The sequence below is a fragment of the Python bivittatus genome, unplaced genomic scaffold (genome assembly GCF_059951505.1).
Source record: "Python bivittatus isolate LINGU-HERP-01145 unplaced genomic scaffold, Pbiv_v1 ctg000080_np1212, whole genome shotgun sequence".
NCBI lineage: Eukaryota > Metazoa > Chordata > Lepidosauria > Squamata > Pythonidae > Python > Python bivittatus.
The window spans coordinates 19,239,808-19,261,252 of NW_028277035.1; the positions used below are offsets into that span (position 1 = coordinate 19,239,808).

Here is a 21,445-nt window from a genome sequence, read left to right on the forward strand (position 1 = left end):
ACAGAAATATTTGTTTTGGAAATCAGATTTTTTTTTTTTTTAGTTCTGTCCAGCCTGTATGATCAGGCTGATTTGGCATATTCCAGATTCCTTTCAATAAGCAGTGTCACCTGATGAGACCTAGGAAGCATGACTTCTCTGTTGTAGCACCTCTGTAATAATCTCACCTGAGACTGCAGATGTGGGCTTATGTGCTCTAGCCAACATTCTGTATAGATTTTTTTTTTTTAATAAAACTTTTCCCTACAATTTAAGCCCATGCACTGGAGTGACAGAGGCTGCTATCAACAGGTCTGTTTGACTTGTGTTTTGGATTCCCATAAAAAGTAGCATGTAGCTGAGATATATCTTGCTGTAACAGAAAAGAAGCAGTTTAGTCTGGTGGTAGTAAGACTAACTTGCAGCAACTACCAGAATCCAGTGATCTCTATACTCCCTCTGCTGGTTTGCTTAGTTCACATATTCCCATGTCTCTATTCTATCTCTCTTCCTTCCCATGTTTTTTTCTGTGGTGGAACTCACGGTGGGTCAGGTAGAGTCCCCAAGAAATTTGTCATCTAGGCAACAAACTGAGCTTATCCTGATTAGCTTAGTGATGGGCTTCACCATTTATTGTCAGAGACCAAGGGTTGCCTTGAAGACATGGTAAATGCTCAGAGATATCACACCTGCAAGCACCTCGCTGGTGGCTCTCCAACTCCCTATCCCACCTCACTTAGCTTTTAAAAGATTCCTGTCATTAAAAGAAATGTATTGGAAGCTGATACATACAGAGCAAAGCCCTAGCATCTAGCATCTTTATCTGAAATCATTATTTCGTCATTGGTGGTAGTGGGGATGATGAAACGAGCATTGCCCATTGTGATGCAAGGCGTGCCGCTTCTGTATGTGGGTCATGAGATCACACATATGTATGTTAGGGGCACAGCTTGCATCATGATATTGCAACGTTTATTTAGTCATTTCAGCAACATTGTTGGATTCTGCAGATGTCTCTGCTTCTGTGCTCCACATGGTTCCCATAGGCATACTTAGAAAATAAATGTAGTAGGTAGCTGTTTGGAAGTAACCCGGCCAGGAGAAAAAGCAAAAGTAAGGAGAAGTGGTTGAAAACGCTGGAAAGTCAAGGAGGTGGAGCACCTTTATCAATTTGCCATCTGATAAATACAACTGGCTATGGTGCTATGACAGCCATATTGCTAATAGGTAAGTTTCTACTCATGATTATCAAGAAAAGGGGGTAGAAAGTAATTTCCTATTAATAAGATGAGGTGGCCAAGAGTAAAAAACAGAGGAAAGCATCCAGATGACACATGTCTGGACCTCTGTAGATCAGGACAGATGTACAGTCTGATTATCTTGATTGCCTCCCATAATGTAGAGGAGAAATTCCCTGGGTTGAAGCAGAGCAATATGAATTTCGTTTTTTTTCTTTTTTTCCCAGCAATCTGAGCAGGAGACTTACATTAGAAGGCTTCCAGTCACAGGTAAATGAGCATTGTCCTAAAAGCTCAGAAATTTTGAATTCAGCAGAGCGAAAATTACCTTCTCCAAATGTCTGTCATTATTCATTTATGTTATACTGTGCACATTTAAGTGAAAAACAAACATATGTTATAATAGAGCATCTTTATAAAGCTACATGTGTTTTCAGTTAGTAAGGAAAATACTACAAAGAACCAGAATGTGTATGAGACATGAGCAGGACCAATTTACAGATAGAAGTTGCTTCTATTATGTTACCTAGAGCAGTTTACTAACAGTTTTAGCAAACTGTTTGGTTTAAATGTCAGATTCTTTCAAAAACGTCCTTTGTAAGGACACAAGGACAAGGGGAAGCTATTTTTAATTTTGGGAATCTCTTTATATTACCATTATAAAACACCAGTAGGATGCATACTAATGAGCGACATCGTTTTTCTAAGTATGGTAGCAAACATAGGTGCTGCTTACTTAAATTTTATGTTGCAACTCTATTTTCATTAACTCCCATACAGTTCACTTTGAAACCAGTGGGACTTCTTTCTAAGAATGTTTGCATGAGAATAGAAAGCGCATTTGTTTAATTATCAGTGGCAGCATTAAAACTCTGCAGCATCTCTTCCACCAAGGTGTTGCTAGGAGGTGGGAGATCCAGCCCTCACTCCCTGCTTTGCAGGGTGCCACAGGGCTCAGCTCGGTGTCCACTCCTTTGTAATATCTACGTGAACTGCTGGGCAAGGTTATCCACCGTTTCCATCAGTATGCTGATGGTAATTAGTTTGACAGCTCTGTCCTGGGCCACCCAGGTGATGCTGTCAAGATGCTTCCTCAGACTGAGTGGCTGTGGGTTTTAGGGTTCCCTGTATCTACTATAATTGGCTCTGAATAGGGTAATTGTGCCGAATTAATGCCCAATCTGGGGGTTCTTCTGGCCTCGCGGCTCATGTTTGAGAAGCAGATGACAAGCATGGCCAGAAGGACCTTTGCATGATTACATGTTTTTTTCCTTTTTTTAAAAAAATATTTATCTTAGCAAGTTTTACAGAAAGGAAGGGGAAAAAAAAGAAAAAAAGAAAATAGAATACACCAACCCGCCAAAAAAAGAAAAAAAAAAAAAAAGGTATGAAAAACTATGCAGATGGCTTGGCCACTGGAAACGTGAGAGAATATCTCCCCCTGCAAGAGTCCCACTGCCTACTAAATCATTAAGAAAGTTATACCAGAATAAAGATACAAAAAAAAAAAGAAAGAAAGAAAGAAAAGAAAGAAAAGAAAAGAAGAAGAAGAAGAAAAGAAAAGAAAAAAGAAAAAGAAAAAGAAAAAGAAAAAGAAAACGAAAAAGAAAAAGAAAAAGAAAAAGAAAAAGAAAAAGAAAAAGAAAAAGAAAAAGAAAAAAATACCATTAAAGCAATCTAAGAAAATACAAGATCGGGAGACCAAAGTTGGAGAATACTCAGCAATGGCAAAATTAACAGTATAAATCCATAACAGAAGTCTAACCATATTTAAGCAGGAATGGCTCCCTCATATACTTACATTCATCACAAAGCAACAAGTTTTATTTCCCTCATCACTAAAATAAGCCCCTTCTTTTGCAACTACCTTATCTCCATTGTCTTTCTCATGATGCCCCCCCCCCACTTTTTTTTCTTTTCTTTTTGGTTCCTTTGAGCCAGCATTGACTCCTGGCGGCAGCCTGGACCGGTCCCTGCAGTTTTCTTGGCAAGGTTTTTCGGAAGTGGTTTGCCCTTGCCTCCTTCCCAGGGCTGAGACAAAGAGGGACTGGCCCAAGGTCACCCAGCCTGGACTCACCATCTCCTGGCTTCTAGCCTGGTGCCTTAAGCACTACACCAAGCTGGCTCTCTATGATGCCCTATTCATATTCAGAAGCAATACAGGAAAATTTGAGAATTTCCCTGTTCAATGAGAGTTTCACTTAACAAATCTAACCCACGTGTGCTCTTCTTTGATTTAGAATCCATGCCCATTGAGCTAATTTTACATTGCTTTCATCTCAGGCAAGATACATTTAAAAAGAAAATGATCAGTCTAAAAAAAATATTTGCCATTCCAATACAGTATATGCTGTTAAAGCATTTCTTGCAGCTAGGCACTCTTTTTCCCAGTTTGCTTTATCTTTTTTTTTCCAGATTCAGACCTCATTCTACTATCAGAAACCCCGCCGGGGGCGGGGGGGGGAGGTTCTATTTCACTGACTAGTAAAGCAATACTATACACCCAAAGCATCCTTACTGTAACTAGGTCTGATATCAAACATTGGCGTTAGATCAGGTTATTGCAATGCAGGGGTTTTACAATTGATGTCAGTGGCTATAAGCTGGTTCTTGAGATTCCCCATTCTTCCTGCTAGCATATTTTCTGCTAGAATTGTTTGCTTGCTTGAGAGAAATGTGGATTATTTTTGTGGACTGAGTATAAATGGGGTGAGAAAGGAACCTCCTTCCAATTATGTTCTTAATTTTTTCAGATGAGCAAAGGCCCTTATCTTTGCCTGTTGCTTTCTCTTTTTATCCTCTCCTTTTTCCCACGTTCCATCTTTGGGACACCAGGTCCTTCCTGCATCTTTTGCTTTTCCTCCATCTTGCTCCATATGGAGGGCAAAATTAAGGTGACCAAGAGGAGTTGAAAACCACAAACCCTTCTTCACTTTTAAATATATTCATACCAGTAAACGAGCCTGCATAATTCTGTGTCAGTCAAAATCTGTGCCATAATTTATATGGTTTTTGTGCCATACAAAATAGTCACTGTTATTCTTTCCCTTAGGATCTTTCCAATAATACAAAAGGGGGGGAAACCCCTCCCCTTCACTTCTATTGGCTCTTCAGGCAAGAGGAAGAAAGAAAATATGTGTCTGTGCATGATGGACTTTCAGATATTTCTTCTGATCTCACCTCTCCCTGTGCAAAGCATACATTTCTTCTTTCAGCATCTCTGCTCACAGTAACCTTGTGAATATCTTTCTCCTGGCAGTTTTCTGCTTCCCTGCAGTGTCATTTTGCCGACTGGGGATGGGCAGGGAGTGGGAAACACTTGACTATGCAGATGACATTTGGTGGCTCTCACTTTGCACATTTCTAATTGTGGTAATAACAAAGCCATCTCTCCCACTGGACTTTCCTGACAGGACCTTTCAAAGGTTGGCAACTTGTCCTCATCAAATAGGTCCGCGTGCCAGTCGTAAACAACTCCAACCTGCTTGGTATCCGAGCCCTGGAATCCTTGATAGGAAATGGCATTTGCACAGCTGCTGTCCTCCATTCTTCCCAGTCCAGGGGATCAGAATAGCATGTCCCCCCAGCTGTAGCTATCCAGGTAAAATGACCTCATTCAGTTGTTGGTTCAGCACAGAGAAATTTCAGTGCCTCCAATAACTTCAAGAGCACTCTGTTACTCTGTGAGCTAATCCAGTTTCTGTGAAATCTTGGATGATTCTTGTATGTTGTTAATAGGATATGGGTCAAGGGGTACTTCCCCAAGCCCCTTCCCCAGAATTTTCTTCGACGCCGATCCATCCCTTTAAGGACAAAGCAGGAACAGTTTTTCCCTACTAGATGGATTTCATCAAGGGGCCTCACAAAGCCACTTACTCCCCCTTATTACCTTTTTCTTCCCATTTTGTTTTCACTAGCCAGATAGTGGTGGACAGCATCTTTTCTTTGTCCTGATCATTGTAATGCTAGGAAGCAATCAGGTTTTTTGCAGCAGACTTGACTGCTGTCTAGCTGTGATTAACTCGTCTTGCAAATCTTTCACCTTTGACAGAGCTGCTGGAGCCATTCATATGCATTCCTGAATGCCTTGAGAAGCACTCACCCAATGGCCTTGACAGCTTTCCAGACTTCAGAGAACTTCCAACCTCCTGAGCATCTTACAAACTTCATTCTTACTTCACAGCATCACGGTATTCTTCAAACTCTTGCTCCATTTCTTTTAAGCTAAGGACATAATGGTTTCTCAGATTGAGACTGCAAGGCACACACCTTTTTTTCCCCCCACTCTAAGACATTCATACTAGAAGCATTTATTGGCTGTGTCCCGGAGTCTTTCCCACACTCTTTGGAGTGTTTCCTAATTGCTGCAGAGGTTTACCCAGTTCCCATTCCCATAATTTTCTCACTTCTTAGCTTGTTTTAGTGCCTCATCTTGGATCCTGCTGATTTCACCAAGGCCCAGAAAACACCTGCAATGCTACTTGTTCTTTTTTATCCAGAGACTCAGACACATTGAAACAAACACAGGTTTGCAATTTTTTTTATTGTTCACTTTCCTATTTTTTTTTTTTAAGACCCTCCATTCATACATATTCATCCACCATGTATACCTTCCCAACTTAAAGTCTAGCTGACCAGGCTAGATTTGAGTTTCAGGAAAATTGAGGCAGAATGCCTACACAGAATGCTTGTTCTGTGTAAAGGTTCCCAAAGCCTACAGTTCCTCTACATTAATATACTTTCCAACAAGGTTTGACAGTCCATCAAAGCTTAGCCTGACCACCTTGGTACTTTTATTATATCCCTTCCAGTTCCCAAACATTTTTCTACTTTTCAGCAATTTTCATCAATCTTTCCACTGAGGGTTATGGTGCAAGAAGAGAGAGAGAGAGAGAAAAGGATCTTAGAAATCAACAATTAATTACATAGTTGTTGCCAAAAAGTGTCTGGATTCTTTGCAACCTTCACAAAGGCTCCTGGAAAGAGATGGGCTACATCTTACAAAGTTTGGGAAGGACATGTTTGGTAGGTGTTTCTCTGGAGGGTATTAAATTAGCACAGAAATTGTGGTACTTTTCCATATGATCATAGGCTGAAATCTATTTCAGCAAATAATTTTGCCTTTTTCCCTTGTTTTGGATTGGTCTCTTTCGTACATGTCCATTCACACAAATGCATGGCAAGAAACCACACGTTATTTCAATCCCATGGCATTACGATACATTGTTCATTATTTAATATGGCTATACATGGTTAGCATATTCTAAGAGAAGAACGATAAAATAAAATAATTCTTTCTGTGCTTGAAAGTTTAAAGGATATATAAGATTGGGTTTGTAAATGGGTTTGCTTGGAGATGATAATACCGTATCTGTCCACCATCTACTTGAATATGTCCAGTAAATGGAAGCATGCTACCCTCTGAACAATTGGTAAGGTCTGTGAGATGAGTCATTTTGAAGAAGGTTTGAATGAAGCACTCTCTTGTGAAGCAATGTGACCACCTTAATTCTAAGAACAAAGCAATCATATTGCTTCATCCGGCTCTGCTTCACAGCTTCTCTGGCAGCACTCTCAAAGATTTGGCAAGTACTGCCAGAGGAATCAATGTTTAGTCTTCCACAAAAGTTTTGGTAAGGACAATGGAAAAAGCTTTGCTTGCCAAAGCTTTTGGTGAGTGTGGCAGAAAAGGCAGGCAGTGAGCTACTAGTGTTGAGTAGCACAGAGGTACAGAATAGTGTCTCTTCTTCCTCTGCACTCTCTAAAACTTTTCTGTTATTTGAAAAATCTCACCAACATTAAGAAAAATGATGATGAGTATAGGACCCATGTCAACCTTGTCGTATCCCATTCAGTGCCCCATTCATGAAGAACCATGAATGAAGACTGTTTTAATACAGTTCTTAAGCCATCTATTTATCAATTTAATTGTCATGGCATCCAGCCCATACCTAACTAGCTTGCTAAGCAAAATGCCATTGGGTATTTGCTCAAATGTTTTGCTGAAGTTAAGATATAATATATCCAATATACTTAGGAAGTTATCCAATCAAAAAATGAGGTATGTTTTGTCTGGCAAGACTTCTTAAGAAATCCATGCTGACCTGTGGTAATTGCATCTTTCTCAAGATGGTTAGAGATTGCTTTGTAGTCTCCAACACAATCTTCCTAGGAACTGATGTCAGACTGACAAGTCTATAGACCCTTGGATTCTCTCCACCTCACCACCACTTTTTTGAAGATAAAGATAATATTTGTGTTCCTTCTGTCATCTAGTACTTTACCAGTTCTCCAGGATTTCTCAGAGATAATGCATATCGAGTTGCCCACCCCATCAGTGAGTTCCTTCAGTATCCTAGGATGTAGTTCATCTAATTCCCTGATCATGTTCCTATTACAGGCTTCAATCCTATCATGTCATCTTCTCTTCCCAAGTGCCTAATGGAGCACGTAGGTGCTCTTCAAGAGAATGAGCCAAGATAAGAATTGTGTGTAATTATTTTTCTGTTAATTTTGCTACCTATTAGTATTCTGCTATCTGTACTTTGCAGCAAGTTGTGTGGGTGCTAATAAATATGAACCACTGCTTTTGTTAGTTTCTCCCACTTATTTTTATGCATATATTCTCTTCAGGATTGCCAAGTTTATTCACTTGGGCTCTTGATAAGATCTAGACTAGCTTCACTTTAAAAATAATTCTACTGAGTGAAAAGTGATATAGTCCTCATAACATATGACATTACTAGAATGCCACCACATCAGTATGGAATGAGCCCTAAGTGCAAAGTGAAAACTTAATGTTATGTTGCTAGATTTGTAGCAACATACTGTCTTTCTGGAATGCATGATGTTTCATCTCCTATTTTATTACCCTACGTTCAACTAAAAGCACTGTGAAATGAAATCCTTTTCTATTGATTAGGCTGCTAATTGCTTTGATAACTCACTTCTGCTTAACCCATTGACCAATATTTGAATCATGAAAGATTCCAGAAGAATGTTTGCAGTTTTGCAACTGGTTCTTGAGAGGATAATGTGTTCTTCCCAGGTAATGTGCTGAATGAGATTTTACGGAAGGCGCTTAACTGCCTAAGGGATAAAATAAGTATGATAGAACCCTCTGAAAAGTAAAAGTGGTTAATAAGCAGTCCTTCCTGGGAGTAAAATGAAGGTAATGATGATGAGAAGAATTACAGTGGTAACTATTCTTTTACTAAAAAAAGAAAGAACAAAGAAAAAAAGGGGGGTGGGATTCATTCTTCCTAATGAAAGGGGGAATCTGAGATGTAGTCTCCCATTTTATGCCATTTTGTTCCTTTACTGCAAGTAACTTTGTTTTGGTCTTGCTGACTTCTACTATTGAGACAACCTGATACAAAAGGAATTTGTGGCAATTGATTACACAGAGAGAAGGCAGAGAATAGAAGGGTCATTTTCCCATATACTATTTTGTGTTGGAATTGTTTATTTTCCACCTACCACCAGATGTGTGAATTGATGAAATAACTAACATGACTGCCCTGAGTAAACAAGAAAGCTTTCTTTATTCTGGACTGTCAGAAGGTCTCATAATTGCTTTAGTTCATAAGAGGGGTCTCAAATCTTTTTGTCCAGATATAAGGACCATAAGTTGGCTAAATAAAATAAAATAAATGTGAGCATGGGGTTGGCAATAATAATAGTGGAGGCTGATGTGAAATAATTAAATTTAAATCATTAGAAAAATATAGTAACATAAGCCAATCTTAAGTTTAATGCATTTTAATGCTGACATAATTTTCAGAAAGATGTTTGCATAAGTTTTCTACAATTATTTAAAGATTGTGTTTCAGGGATAGCAAATGTAAATACATGTGATTGTGTTGGCTGTATGTTTGTGAAAAAGTGTGATATCTGGACGTCCTATTTAAATCTTTTGTAGTATACTCTGGGCTCTTTTAAGGAGAAGAGTGGTATACAGAAAAAATCATTATCCTGACTGGGGCAAAATAATAAAAGTTACAATATATAGCTATCCTTGGTAGAGAGGAACCTTTATTTGTACATCAGAGCTAATTGCATATGCCTACTGTTGGTCTTCTTTTGTAGTCCACCTTTTCTTAACTATAACCATTACAGGACCATTCTCTTCAGTTTGCAGTTATACCCAATCTGTATAACATCCATTCATATTTCAAAAAGTTCAGATGACATCAGTCGAAAGAGGAAGAAAATCACCCAAGTCCCACAGTTCCAGCACACAGAGGGACAGTTTTGCATATATCCATCTTCTCATGCTTGTTTGTTAAAGACAAAATCCACATGACCTAAGATAGGCATACTTAGGTTAATGTTTAACCTATATGCATCTTTTGAACTTGTTCCTTTTGACCAAAAAAAAAAAAAAAAAGTAGTTTCTTATGGTTTATTGAAAATAGTAACTTAAAACATCCATCTCTATACCTTGGGCCAGATGTCCACATTTGCCTTAAATCTAACATGATTTTCATTTACAGCCCAATTACACTGAAATGGTATATAAATTTTATAAATAAATAAACCTTGTAAATACATTAAAAGCGATCAATTAAAAATATATTAAAGATTTTCTTCTGCTCAGTGTTTTAATAGCTCAGATTGTTTCCACTTGTGGTTCACCTGCATGAGATCAGAAATTAACTAACTATATAAAAGTCTCCTGTCAGTTGACAGAGTAATCAGTTTTTAGGGGTCATTGCACCTCTTAAATTATACACGTTCTCCTGTGTGGCCCTAGCCCAAGAGATGGCTAACAGGTTCAAGAATGTCTGGAATGTGTTCTTAGTCAATCAAAGCACGTGGATATGTGCCCAACTGACAGAAAAATAGCAACACAGGACAAGGTACAATTATCCGTAACCCAACAATTTACTTAAATTTATTACATCACAATAGGACAATCCGGTAAAATACACAAAATTCATACTAATCCACAACAACAATTTTCTTTATATTAATTTTAAAAAGTAGGCTACTGCATTCCACGTACAATAGCTGAAACGCACTGTCATTTTGACAGCTTAGAGAGATCTAATTAACACTTTTTAAACTAACTTCATAGATCTTTTGGCACTTAAAAAAAACAGAGACCAAGAAATTAGATTCCGTATCATCAATTGAAACACAATACAGCATGAACTATCTAATGGCGGCAAGCAAATAAAGTGTCTATTCTTCTAAGTCTTCTAATCCAAATATATATCGATGGAAGGCAGCGAGTTTTACTCCACTGTGGTTGATTCTTGTTCAGCTTGGAAGTTCTGTATACATTTTTGGGATTATTTCACAAGATGCTGATGGCTTTTTTTTTTTTTTTTGAACTTATCAAAGATGTCATTTTGCTAAAAGAAGACAATGAATTGTATAGACTGTACCTTCTTTGTTACTATCTTAATACAGAATTTTTTCGTTTCCTTTTTAGGAGTATACATTCTTTAGTAGCATTTCAACTCTAAGATCTGCCTATTTTGGCTGAATTATCATACTCTGCAACAGGGGCAGTAGCTTTTCGGGTAACAGATGCCGTGCAAAAGAAGAAAGCATTAGGGAAAGGGTGCCTTGTGTCGAAGTCTTATTCACACAAAAGAACGTTGCTGCATTTGTTTTTGCAAACTTTTGGTCTCTGCAGACAGTGGTGCATTTCTGTGTTATAAATTCCAGCTGCTTCCAGATCACATATTGTGCTCAAAATAACAAATCCCACTCTCCACTGCAACCCTTTTCTCCCCTGCCAGCTCCTGAACTGTATTATTTCAATCACTATTTGGCAAAGTAACTAGTGATTGTTTTACGTTACACTGATTGCAGGCTCCATGTATTACCATTTATTCTGAAAGGCAACCATTGTATCAGTTATTTCCCTCCTGCCTAAAATTATCCTGAGAATCCATAAGGAAATCTGAACAAACTATTGTGGCTTTCAAAAGACTGTAATAGAATAAAGACTCTTAAATGTTTTCAGACTTCTGAAATGTGAATGCATGAAGTGTGATAAGAAAACGAAAATCTGTTCTTAGTAGAATAGACACCAAGAGCATTCATTCTCTTGGCTGTTTCAAAGGCAAATGTATTAGACTGTTGCTCCTGATGAATGTGGCTATGGCCTATTGGTCCCAAACTGAGGAATTCTGCTACAATTGCAGGGCGTTATTGGGACGTGGGGAGCTCTGTTTCCCATTCTCCCTTTTTCCAGCCCTTCTGAAAATTATCTCACCCTCATCCATGGCTCCTTGGAAAGGGAGGCTTTCCCATTACTACTACAATGCCAAGCAAAAGGAAAGCAATCTGAGAAAAGAAGCCAGACGCAGTTGTGCAAAATGCGAAGGGCATTTACGGTGCTGAAGAAGTACAGCTTTCTTAGATGTCTCCTTCTGTTAACATTCCCCTTTCCAAAGCTCTTTTTTTAAGACGCGATGATAGAATGCTGAGGGCTAAGTGAAACAGCTTTGGTAACATGGCTCTCTCATGTGGAAAGCGTAACATGCGCTATATTGCTATCACTTAAGAACTCCCCATGTCATAGCTAGCAGTCCAGCCACAGGTGGAGACAAGGCTGATGGGAAGACTTATACATGCTGGGAGTCAGAAACTATTTCAGGTAATTGCCATATGTGGCTTCAACCCATATCTGGAGGGGGTGAAAAAAAAAACACACCTCTTACAACTTGCAAAATCATAGCCACCTCAACATATGCAGTGGTCATTTGCAAAGAGCTGATATTTAGGTAATAATTACACAAACCACACCCTTGGATTAAGTAAAATATATCTCTGTAAATACTTTTTAAATGGATTGTCATGATCAGGTAAGGCAGTGTTTCAGTGCATTCTTTACCATTCTGCCTTGTAACTAGAAGCCCAAAAAACTAAATCACATGGAATGGCAAATGAGAAGCTCACCACCACAGGAAATTATCTTCTCACCCTTTCTTTGCTTGTGGATGCATGCAAGACGCTCTGCCTATGCAGATACAGGGGGTCAGCAAGAGAGGGCTAGTTCACAGGCTGGAAGGACAAGGAACTATGTGCCAGGTAACTGGATAATTCCCTCTGGTATTCATTATGAGTTTCACAAAACTTTCAGTTTGTTACTCTAAAAAATCATAAAGAATACATTTTCAAAATTTACTATGTATGAGTGATTGTGCTAGGTCCCCAACATATGATAAATGTAATTGTGTGAGAATCAATCATATACAGAAGACAAAATACATTACTATTACCATTGCATTAATGTGTGGATAACAACATCTATGCATAAGGCCCAAGCTACGGCAGTGTTGTAACAGTGTGTGTGTGTGCGTGCGTGCGCGCGCTCAGCAATGGTATCAAGCAAATCACAACAGTGACAAATATAACTAGCACTCTCATTTTCAAGAGAGAGGGATATTAACTGAGTATTCCTGGACAAAAATGATGACAGAATGCTATAGCTCTTACTGTGTATCTATCCAGACCATTTCAACTCCTGTTTCATTAATTCTGTGGCAAACAGTTTGAATTCCTTTCACATCTGGCCACTGTGCAAAGCTTATCAACTATACTCTTTTTTTTAATCCCTGTGTTTAGGTTTGGAATATTTTTCCCATTTTTTTTACCAACTGTAAAAAAAAAAAAATCCATAGTAAAAATAACTCATATATGATACATATACCCAGAATGGTCAGATTTTATATAATAAAAGATGAAAATAGTCACTTTTTATAATAAAAATAACTTTTTTTGCTTATTTTACAATATACTTAATATTCTCTTCTTCACTTAAAAGTAAATAGGTCCTGTTTTTGAAAGCAGATTTGATACAAAGGGCAAAGAGGCCGATCGTATGCTTATAAACACTTTGCACAGCCACACTCCACGTGTCTCTCTAGCTCTTCTGTAAAGGAGGAGCCATCCACACACTGGAAGCTGTATTTCCGCCTTTTGCTGCGGAGGACGACACAACACTGATTGTTCCCACACGTGCCATGACATTCCACACGCGGTATCTTTACCATGGAGACACAAGAGATGGAGCCTTGCTGCTTCCGAATGAATTCACGAATAATCTCTGCTTGACACACATTTTCTGTTAAAACAAAAGCATGACTCAAGAAGGTGATCTTTTTGATCAAAAGTCTGAAGATCAAGAACATAGCTACATTGCAATCAATCAGTAAATAATATCAATTAGACTTTGTGGACAACCCTTTAATAAGATGCCACATGACTTAAACTACTTACAGAAAAGACTACTATAAATGATCTTTTTCCTGGATATTTTCATGATGTTAGTACTAGGGAGCTACAATATAATATCAGTGAAGCCACAATAATGCTTTCTAAGTTGGTAAAATTGCAACATCACACCTATTTTTGGGGGTGACCAGGAGGCATTCCTATCTATCTATCTATCTATCTATCTATCTATCTATCTATCTATCTATCTATCTATCTATCTATCTATCTATCTATCTATCCATCCATCCATCCATCCATCCATCCATCCATCCATCCATCCATCCAGTCAGTTTCAAGGCCATCTGACTCCTTAGTGGCTCTGGGTGGCTTAGAAATAAAAAAGAAAAGCAGTGCTTATAAAAAGATCATAGCCAACCAGAAGAATGAAAAAGCCAACTATAAAACTGAACTTGACTAATGAGGGCTCCAAAACCACCCTACCCCAAGGCCTGGGATGACAACCATTCTTTAGTGATTTCATGAATGTTATTAGGGTGGGAGCTGTATTGGAGGGATGTTATTCCAGAGGACAGATGCTGAAAGAGAAAAGGCGTAATTCCTGGGTCCTGTAAGATGACACTGTTTAATTGACAGGACCTGGAGCACATCCATCTTGATTAACTGTACCAGACAGACAAAAACAATTAGAGATAGGTGTCTCAGATGGCCAGGCCCTATTCTATGAAGGGTTTTAAAGATGATAGCAAGAATAGTACTTGGCTACATTGTAAACAGTCAGTGAATAATATCAATTAGAGTTTGTGGACAACCCTTTAATGTTATGATTGTCAATGTTGATGCTCCAATCACCGATGCAGAAGAAGAGAAGTTGATGAGTATTATGAACACATTGAATTTGAAATTGACAGAACATGCAAGCAAGATGTGCTGCTTTTGTTGGAGACTGGAACACCAAAGTTGGAAATATTAAAGAGTAAAATGCAGTTGGACTGCATGGCTTAGGAAAACAAAATTAAGCAGAACAACTTATCAATTTCTGCCACTCCAATGATTTTTTTCATCACTGTTAGACTTCAAACAACCAAAACAAAACTTATATGCATGGACATCACCAGATGGAGTACAGAAACATCAAACTGACAATGCTATTGTAGAAGGAGGTGGAAGAGTTCAATTATAACAGCAAAGACATGGCCAGGGGCTGACTGTGGAATAAGTCACAAATTGCTCATGTGCAACTTCTACATTAAGCTAAAGTGGAAGAAAGCCAAGCAGCTTCCACAATATGATCTTGAGCATATACCCACTATTTTCAAGGAGAACCTCAGGAATTGCTTTGAAGTCCTGAATCTCATTAATCAGCAATCAGAGGATCTGTGGAATGAACTTAAAGAAATTGTTAGGGATGAATGTGAAAAGAGACTGCCAAAGATCAAGGAACAGAAGAAAGCAAATTGTATGTGAGAACAAATCATGGAAATTGACATGAACAGAAGCCAAAGCCCAGAAAGGCAATAATCTCAGGAAGGAACTTAACGAAGAGTTTCAGAGAGCTGTTAGAAGAGACAAGAAGCAATACTACAGCAACATCTGTAAAGACATTGGAGATGGAAACAGACATGGAAAAACAAGGAAAGTCTTCCAAAAGATCTCTGAACTCAGAAAGAGGCTCCAACCTCAAATTGTTATGTCAAAGGACTCCAATGAACAGGTAGTAACTGATTCAAAGGAGATCAAAAAAGGCAGAAGGAATATACTGACATTCTGTACACTAGATATGTCGACATCCAAGATATCTTAGAAGATAATCCCTACTTACAGTAACTTCTAGCACTAGAAGATGAACTTAGAGCAGCAGTCTGGTCATTACCAAGTCAGAAGGCTACAGGAATTGATGTCTACAGAAATATGGCAAGCAACAGAAGAAGAGTCAGTAAAGATTCTAACCAAGCTATGCCAGTAAAATTGGAGAATGATTCAATGGCCAATAGATTGGAAGAGGTCAATCTACATACCAATACCAAAGAAAGTAGACTTAACAGATTATACAAACTATTGTACAGTATCCTTAATTTCACATGCTAGCAAAATAATCCAACACAGACTAGAGCCCTACATGGAAAGAGAGATATCAGATGTTCAAACTGGATTTAGAAAAGGCTGAGGAACACAAAACATTATTGCTGATGCATACTGGATAATTGACAAAGTCAAAGAACAGCAAAAAGAGATGTGCTTCATTGATTATAGAAAGGTCTTTGACGGTGTTGATCATGTTAAGCTCTGCAATGTATTTAAAAAATGGGAATATCAGAACATTTTATTGTTCTCATGCAAAACCTATACACAGGTGAGGAAGCCACAGTACAGACAGAACATGGAGAAACAGACTGACTTCAGGTTAGCAAAGGAGCATGTAATGGTATGTGGAAATGAGCTTGGGAGACAGGTGGAAGAGCCTCAGTAGACAACAGTCAGAGAAGAGGCAGCTGAAGGAATGTGGACATAGCAAACATCTCAGAATGGACCCTTCTTAGTTTCTTGGATTGTAAAGATGAGGTGGGGGGAGAGATGTACTTTCAGACTTGCAAGATTCTGTTAATATAACCTTACAGTAAAGTTAGAGCTAATACTTCTGGGTGTGCTTCTTATATGAACTACCTCACAAGGCTGAAAGAGTGAGACAAGGTTGTATACTCTCCCTTTATTTATTCAACCTCTATGTGAAAAATATATTGAGGGAAGCTAGATTGGAAGAAGATGAGCGTGGTTTTAAAACTGGAGGAAACATCAATAACCTGTGTTATGCTGATATCACTACTGTAATAGCTGAAAATCTAAATGATCTGCACACTCCAGTAATGAAAGTCAAGGAGCACGTTGAAGAAAATGGGACTAAGTTGAAATATAAGGAAGACCAAGCTAATGACAACCTCCCTTAGAATTAACAGTGAAGATATTGAAATGAGGATAGCTTGTGCCTTTTAGGATAAACAATCAATAGTAAAGGAACCAGCAATCAAGGAATATTCTGCAGGTAGAGTAGCCATTAAGGCTTTGGAAAAAGATATTTATATGCTGGGATGTGTCTATATCTACAAAGATCAGAATTAGAATTATGAGGCAATGGTTCTTTCCATGACACTATATGGAAGTGAACGTTGGACTATGAAGAAGCAGGATAGGAAGAGTATTGATGCTTTTAAATTCTGGTGTTGGAGAAGACTCCTGAGAATACCATGGATAGCTAAGAAAACAAACAAATGGATCATCAAACAAATCAACCCAGCATTCTCACTTAAGGCAGAAATTACCAGGCTCAAATGATCATACTTTGGACACATGATGTGATTAACTAGCTCTCTGGGAATCTGGGAAAAAGTGGAAGGAAAGAGAAGAATAGGATGACTAGCAGCAATGTGGACCTGATGGACCAAGTTAGGGACAAATCCTGCTGGAGAAAATCTGTCTATATAATCATTAAGAATTAACACTGACTTGATGGCACATACAGTAATTAATCAATCAATCAAATGGCTACTGATAATGGCATTTGCTCATGGCACTATGATTTCTTTTACTCTGGAGGATTTGTTTTGGTGTCTTTTACTAAAAAGTTGCTTTTCCTTGGTATGCATAATGTGGCTGGTGACAGAACCCACTAGCGAGCTCTGTGCTATGAAGCCTCCACTGGCGTTGAAGATAGGCACCATCAAATACTGATAAAAGACCGTGAGTGGCATCACAGAATAACACCCACAGTTACTACAACAATGGACTTCCAGTTCCCCCCATTGCGCTAGACTCTGCTCTTCCAGACTGGGACTGCAGAACCACCTCCATGTCCACAGATGAACTACACAACAGCATGTCTTCTTCGAACCCAAAGGACTACCATATATAATGGAATATGATGACATCATCTGGTTACCTGCTGTCACTGTGTATTGATTGGTTCCTCTGTGAAAAGTTATTCTTATGTCAATGCCCACATACAGTACTCTATATTCTGGATAATGGTAGCGCTGTCATTGGTATAGGTTACAGCCTACTTTGCTAAGTGTATTTCAAATGTATTGTGCTAATATTTCACTGGGGCTAATGGCAACTACCATAATGTGACCAATTTACTTACATAATTATTGTATGCTCATTTCAGAGAAAGCATATTTAAATAATACCAGGATTTAGGGGAAGTTGCTCAGTTAATTACAAACTGAACAATCTGTGTATATTGGCAACAGTAGGACTTATCTGACTGGTTGCTTAGAGCAGAAGGACTATAAGATTATTTACTGATCTCTAGATACAAAGGTGCTGCTTACTGGAACGTGATGTCTGTGTCTGGCTTTATTTCCCAGTCCAAGTAATGTCCTTTAGTATAATCAGTATCAAGTTGTAACACTGGGAAAATTTCCTGACTTAATTTTGCTGATAAACTGTGAGAAAATAATTGATTATAGGGCTATAATCCTGTTAAAAATGCATCCCATTAATATTAACATGCATCTCCTTTTTGTTAATAGAGGTTAACTAAAACACCGATTGAAATATTAACACAATTTTAACATGAAAGTTATTTTTAAAAAAAGGACCAAAGGCACAGCATAACATTCTTTTTCAAAAGATTCATCCTCTGCAGTGTATAGTTTGGTGGAGATGATATCTTACTGATATGACATTTCATTTGGACATTTATTTTCTGCACAAAAAATTATTTTCCATATATTCAGTTTGTAGAATTTCCAGGTAGGACTGGGAAAAGTCACTTCTAAAGCCCTGATGAGGTGTTGCTAGTGAGAGTACACAATACCTAGTTAGACAGTCTAAGGTATAAGGAGGTTTGCAGATCCCAGCTGATAGGGAGAAAAAAGAGAAATTCTTCATGCTGTTGGCATCTGTTGAGGTTCTTCAGATATGGGAAATAAGTAGATATGTTTTTGTGCCACATGGAGCATAGAACCCCAATTCTCAGGTAAAAGGAAGATGGGCCATATCTTTTCTAAAAGCATCTGTAAATGTATGGTACACAAATAGAAATTTTCTTTGAAATGGAAACACATCAGCAGAGCTTTTGCACTGTATTTGCATTGTAAATGGGTAAAAGTGACAGAGCAGAGTGTATATTGCATATTATAATTACACCAACCTCTATCACAACGCTCTCCACTGTAGCTTGGATCACATTCGCAGTAGGGTTCCCCTTGTGCAGAGATCTTACACTGCCCATGGTTACACTTTAGAAGTCTGCAGGAGTTGGAGGAATCATTCTTTCGATCACAGTTCATACCTGTGTAACCTTCTGTACACTTACATGTGTAAGCAGAGTTGGTGGGGATGCATTTTCCATGAAGGCATCTTATAGAAAAAAAGAGAGAGAAAGAGAAAACATTGTCTGCTGGATTTCAGATTGTTTCATCCTACATTTGTCACACATTCATTTCATTTGTAAGGAAACGTACGGTGAAGGAAACTTACTTGTTACCAAGGCAGGGATCGTTAACTTCTTGATCACATAGTGAACCTGTCCAGCCTGGATGGCACTCACAGACCACACTTGTCTTTTCAAGAGAGCGGCAAATTCCATGCTTACAGATGTTACAGGATTTGCAACCAGGAAGGACTCCTACTGACTGATGTGGTAGTTCTTTGAAATCCTGGAGCTCATTATTAATTCGGACATCATGAATGCACCCATGAAAACCACTTGGTGTCCTCTCTGTACCCTGCCGTAGTGAAGACAGCCCTGTAGATGTGGGAATTCCTGCAAAGAAAGTCACAAAATGCTTTATGTAATATTTTAGCAACTCCATGACATTTCACTTGAAAGTAATGACATGGTGGCAAAAGATTAGATAAGCAGATAGCAGCAGTTTATCAATGCACAATATGCTCAGGGAATGTTTCTCTTCCATGCCATCATTTACTACATCCTAGTTTTTCATCTTATTCCCTGGCCCATAGCACTTCAAAAATGTTTGCCAAAACAAAAGCAGTAATTTGCACCAGATTTCTAAACCCACACAAAGATATAAGTCTAAAAAATAATAACATCAACTCACTATTTTGCTGTGGGATAGCATCACCTTTCAGGCAAAAGGGTTGGAATCTTCTTTTGCAATTATCTCACCCCTCATCTAACCGTCTTCTATTGCACAGATGTAGAGGTCTTGAGATTATTATCTAGTCTGACCCTCAGTTGAAATTCTGTAGAAAGCAGAACTCACCTCCAATGTAGAGTGGAGTGTCCTGACCAACCACGGGCTGTTTCTGAAGTTTGCCAAGGCTTTTGGGAGTGCCTTTATCTACTACTAAGTTCAAGGTCTGGTTCATCATTACCAGCTCCACACTGTGAAACTGTCCATCGTTTACTGTTTCCACACTTTCAGAAAAAACAAAAGAAGGGTATTAGAACCTATGATAAACAGCTTTTGCAATTATCTGATCTCAACATAATTGCCATAAGAAAAATAGAAATGTAAGAGTTAATATACGCAGTTAGAATAAAAGAATTAGAAAAATAGCAGTAAAGAAGAATAAACTGTCCTCTCCTATGCCAAACTCAATCCAATTTTAACACCAAAATACAAATTCACAAATTGTTTATTACTTGCAATTGTACCCCTAGTTATAAGTGCTCATGGAAACCATGTTTTTCATGTTCTGCTTTATAACCATTAGGATTAGAAAACTAATTTTTACTTGACATATCCTTAAATGGTCTTCTCCGACTAAGTGCCCTTATCATGTTTTGTAACACAACTCTCAGAATTCCCAGCCAGACTTGGAACTAGGGGCAGAAATTATAACCCTCATGGCTTTAAATATCCAGGGCAATTTGAATCCTTCTGTCTTACTCCCCCCTTATTTTTGTTAACTTCTGCCTGAAGAAGCATTCTGGAGAATTTGAAAGCTTACATCCACTTCTATCTTAATTTGAATGGTCCTAACAGAGGTAGCATCTAGCTAATTGTGTATAGATTTTATGCATTGTTCCCCTATTACCAGTTCAGCTATGATTACTTTATACTTAGTTTAGAATCATATTTGTCTCCCACTGCCCCTTTGGAATTGGAATAGATTTCTTGGGTGGAGAGAAGGATAAAGTCTGAGAATATTTTAGTGGGATTGTAGCAATACATATAAAAATGAATTGAAGAATTTGCTGTGTTACGCAGTATATGGTTGCAAACTGTTGTGGGAAAGGCTGAAACAAACTGACTTCTTTTAACTAAGGGCATTCTGCTTTATGCTTGGCTACGTAGATACTCACTGACTGCCAAATGTACTGGCTACACACACACTACCATCTCCAGAGCATTTAAGATTTCTAGAGAGGAACCTGTAAGAACAGCTGCTTCCTTAGGGGTGATTTTAACACAGCTACCTAAACCTGAAATGGAAATTGCACTTTCTTGAAGTGAAGAAAGCAATATGAGTGACCTCTGAAGTATGAGTAAAATCAGTTCTGAAACCAAAACAATCTCCCTGTACTTCTCCTCTTATCTAAAGAACTCCCATCCATAGTCATTTGTCAGAAGATAACACCGGCATTCAGCAGTTGTTGTTTTTTTTTCAGGCAAAAGCAAATAAGCATAAATCATCAGTTCTCTACCTAATATGGCATTTTCAGATCAATGTTTAAATGTTCTGATTTTAGCAGAAGATTTGTATGCCTTGACAAAATAGGTAAACAAGCAGAACTAAATCTCCCATATTTTTAAGATCTTTGAGAAAGCCTACACATTTGTTAACATTAAAATTGACAATCGTTAGATTTCTTTTTTAGGGGAAAAAAAAGAATTCCAATAAAACTGATTTTTCTAACTTTTAGGAACAAAAAGTCCTTTTTCCTTCCTTCCTGTTTAACTCAATACCTTTCATCTTTAATTAGAATGCAAATTGGAAGACAGAACCAGGCTTATTCTTTTTTTTAAAAAAAGCTTTGACTAATTGCTACACAGTTTACTGAGTTTATTAAATTCTGAAGATCAAACTGGTTTGCCTGTCCAACAAAGGACTTGCTGAAA

General features: G+C 38.1%; 1 protein-coding gene across 2 annotated transcripts in view; it reads right to left on the reverse strand.

Annotated features, from left to right (window-relative positions):
• Positions 1–10,084: 10,084 nt before the first annotated feature.
• Positions 10,085–21,445, reverse strand: part of SLIT3 (slit guidance ligand 3) — a 534,750-nt gene continuing 523,389 nt past the window's right edge. For both annotated transcript variants that reach the window (XM_088133617.1, XM_088133616.1), the window contains 4 exons: positions 19,643–19,797; positions 18,894–19,179; positions 18,565–18,773; positions 10,085–13,302 (listed from right to left, as the gene is read on the reverse strand). In XM_088133617.1, the coding sequence (XP_087989743.1) occupies positions 13,064–13,302; positions 18,565–18,773; positions 18,894–19,179; positions 19,643–19,797 (889 nt within the window). In that variant the 3' untranslated portion in view covers positions 10,085–13,063. The remainder of the gene's footprint in view (positions 13,303–18,564; positions 18,774–18,893; positions 19,180–19,642; positions 19,798–21,445) is intronic.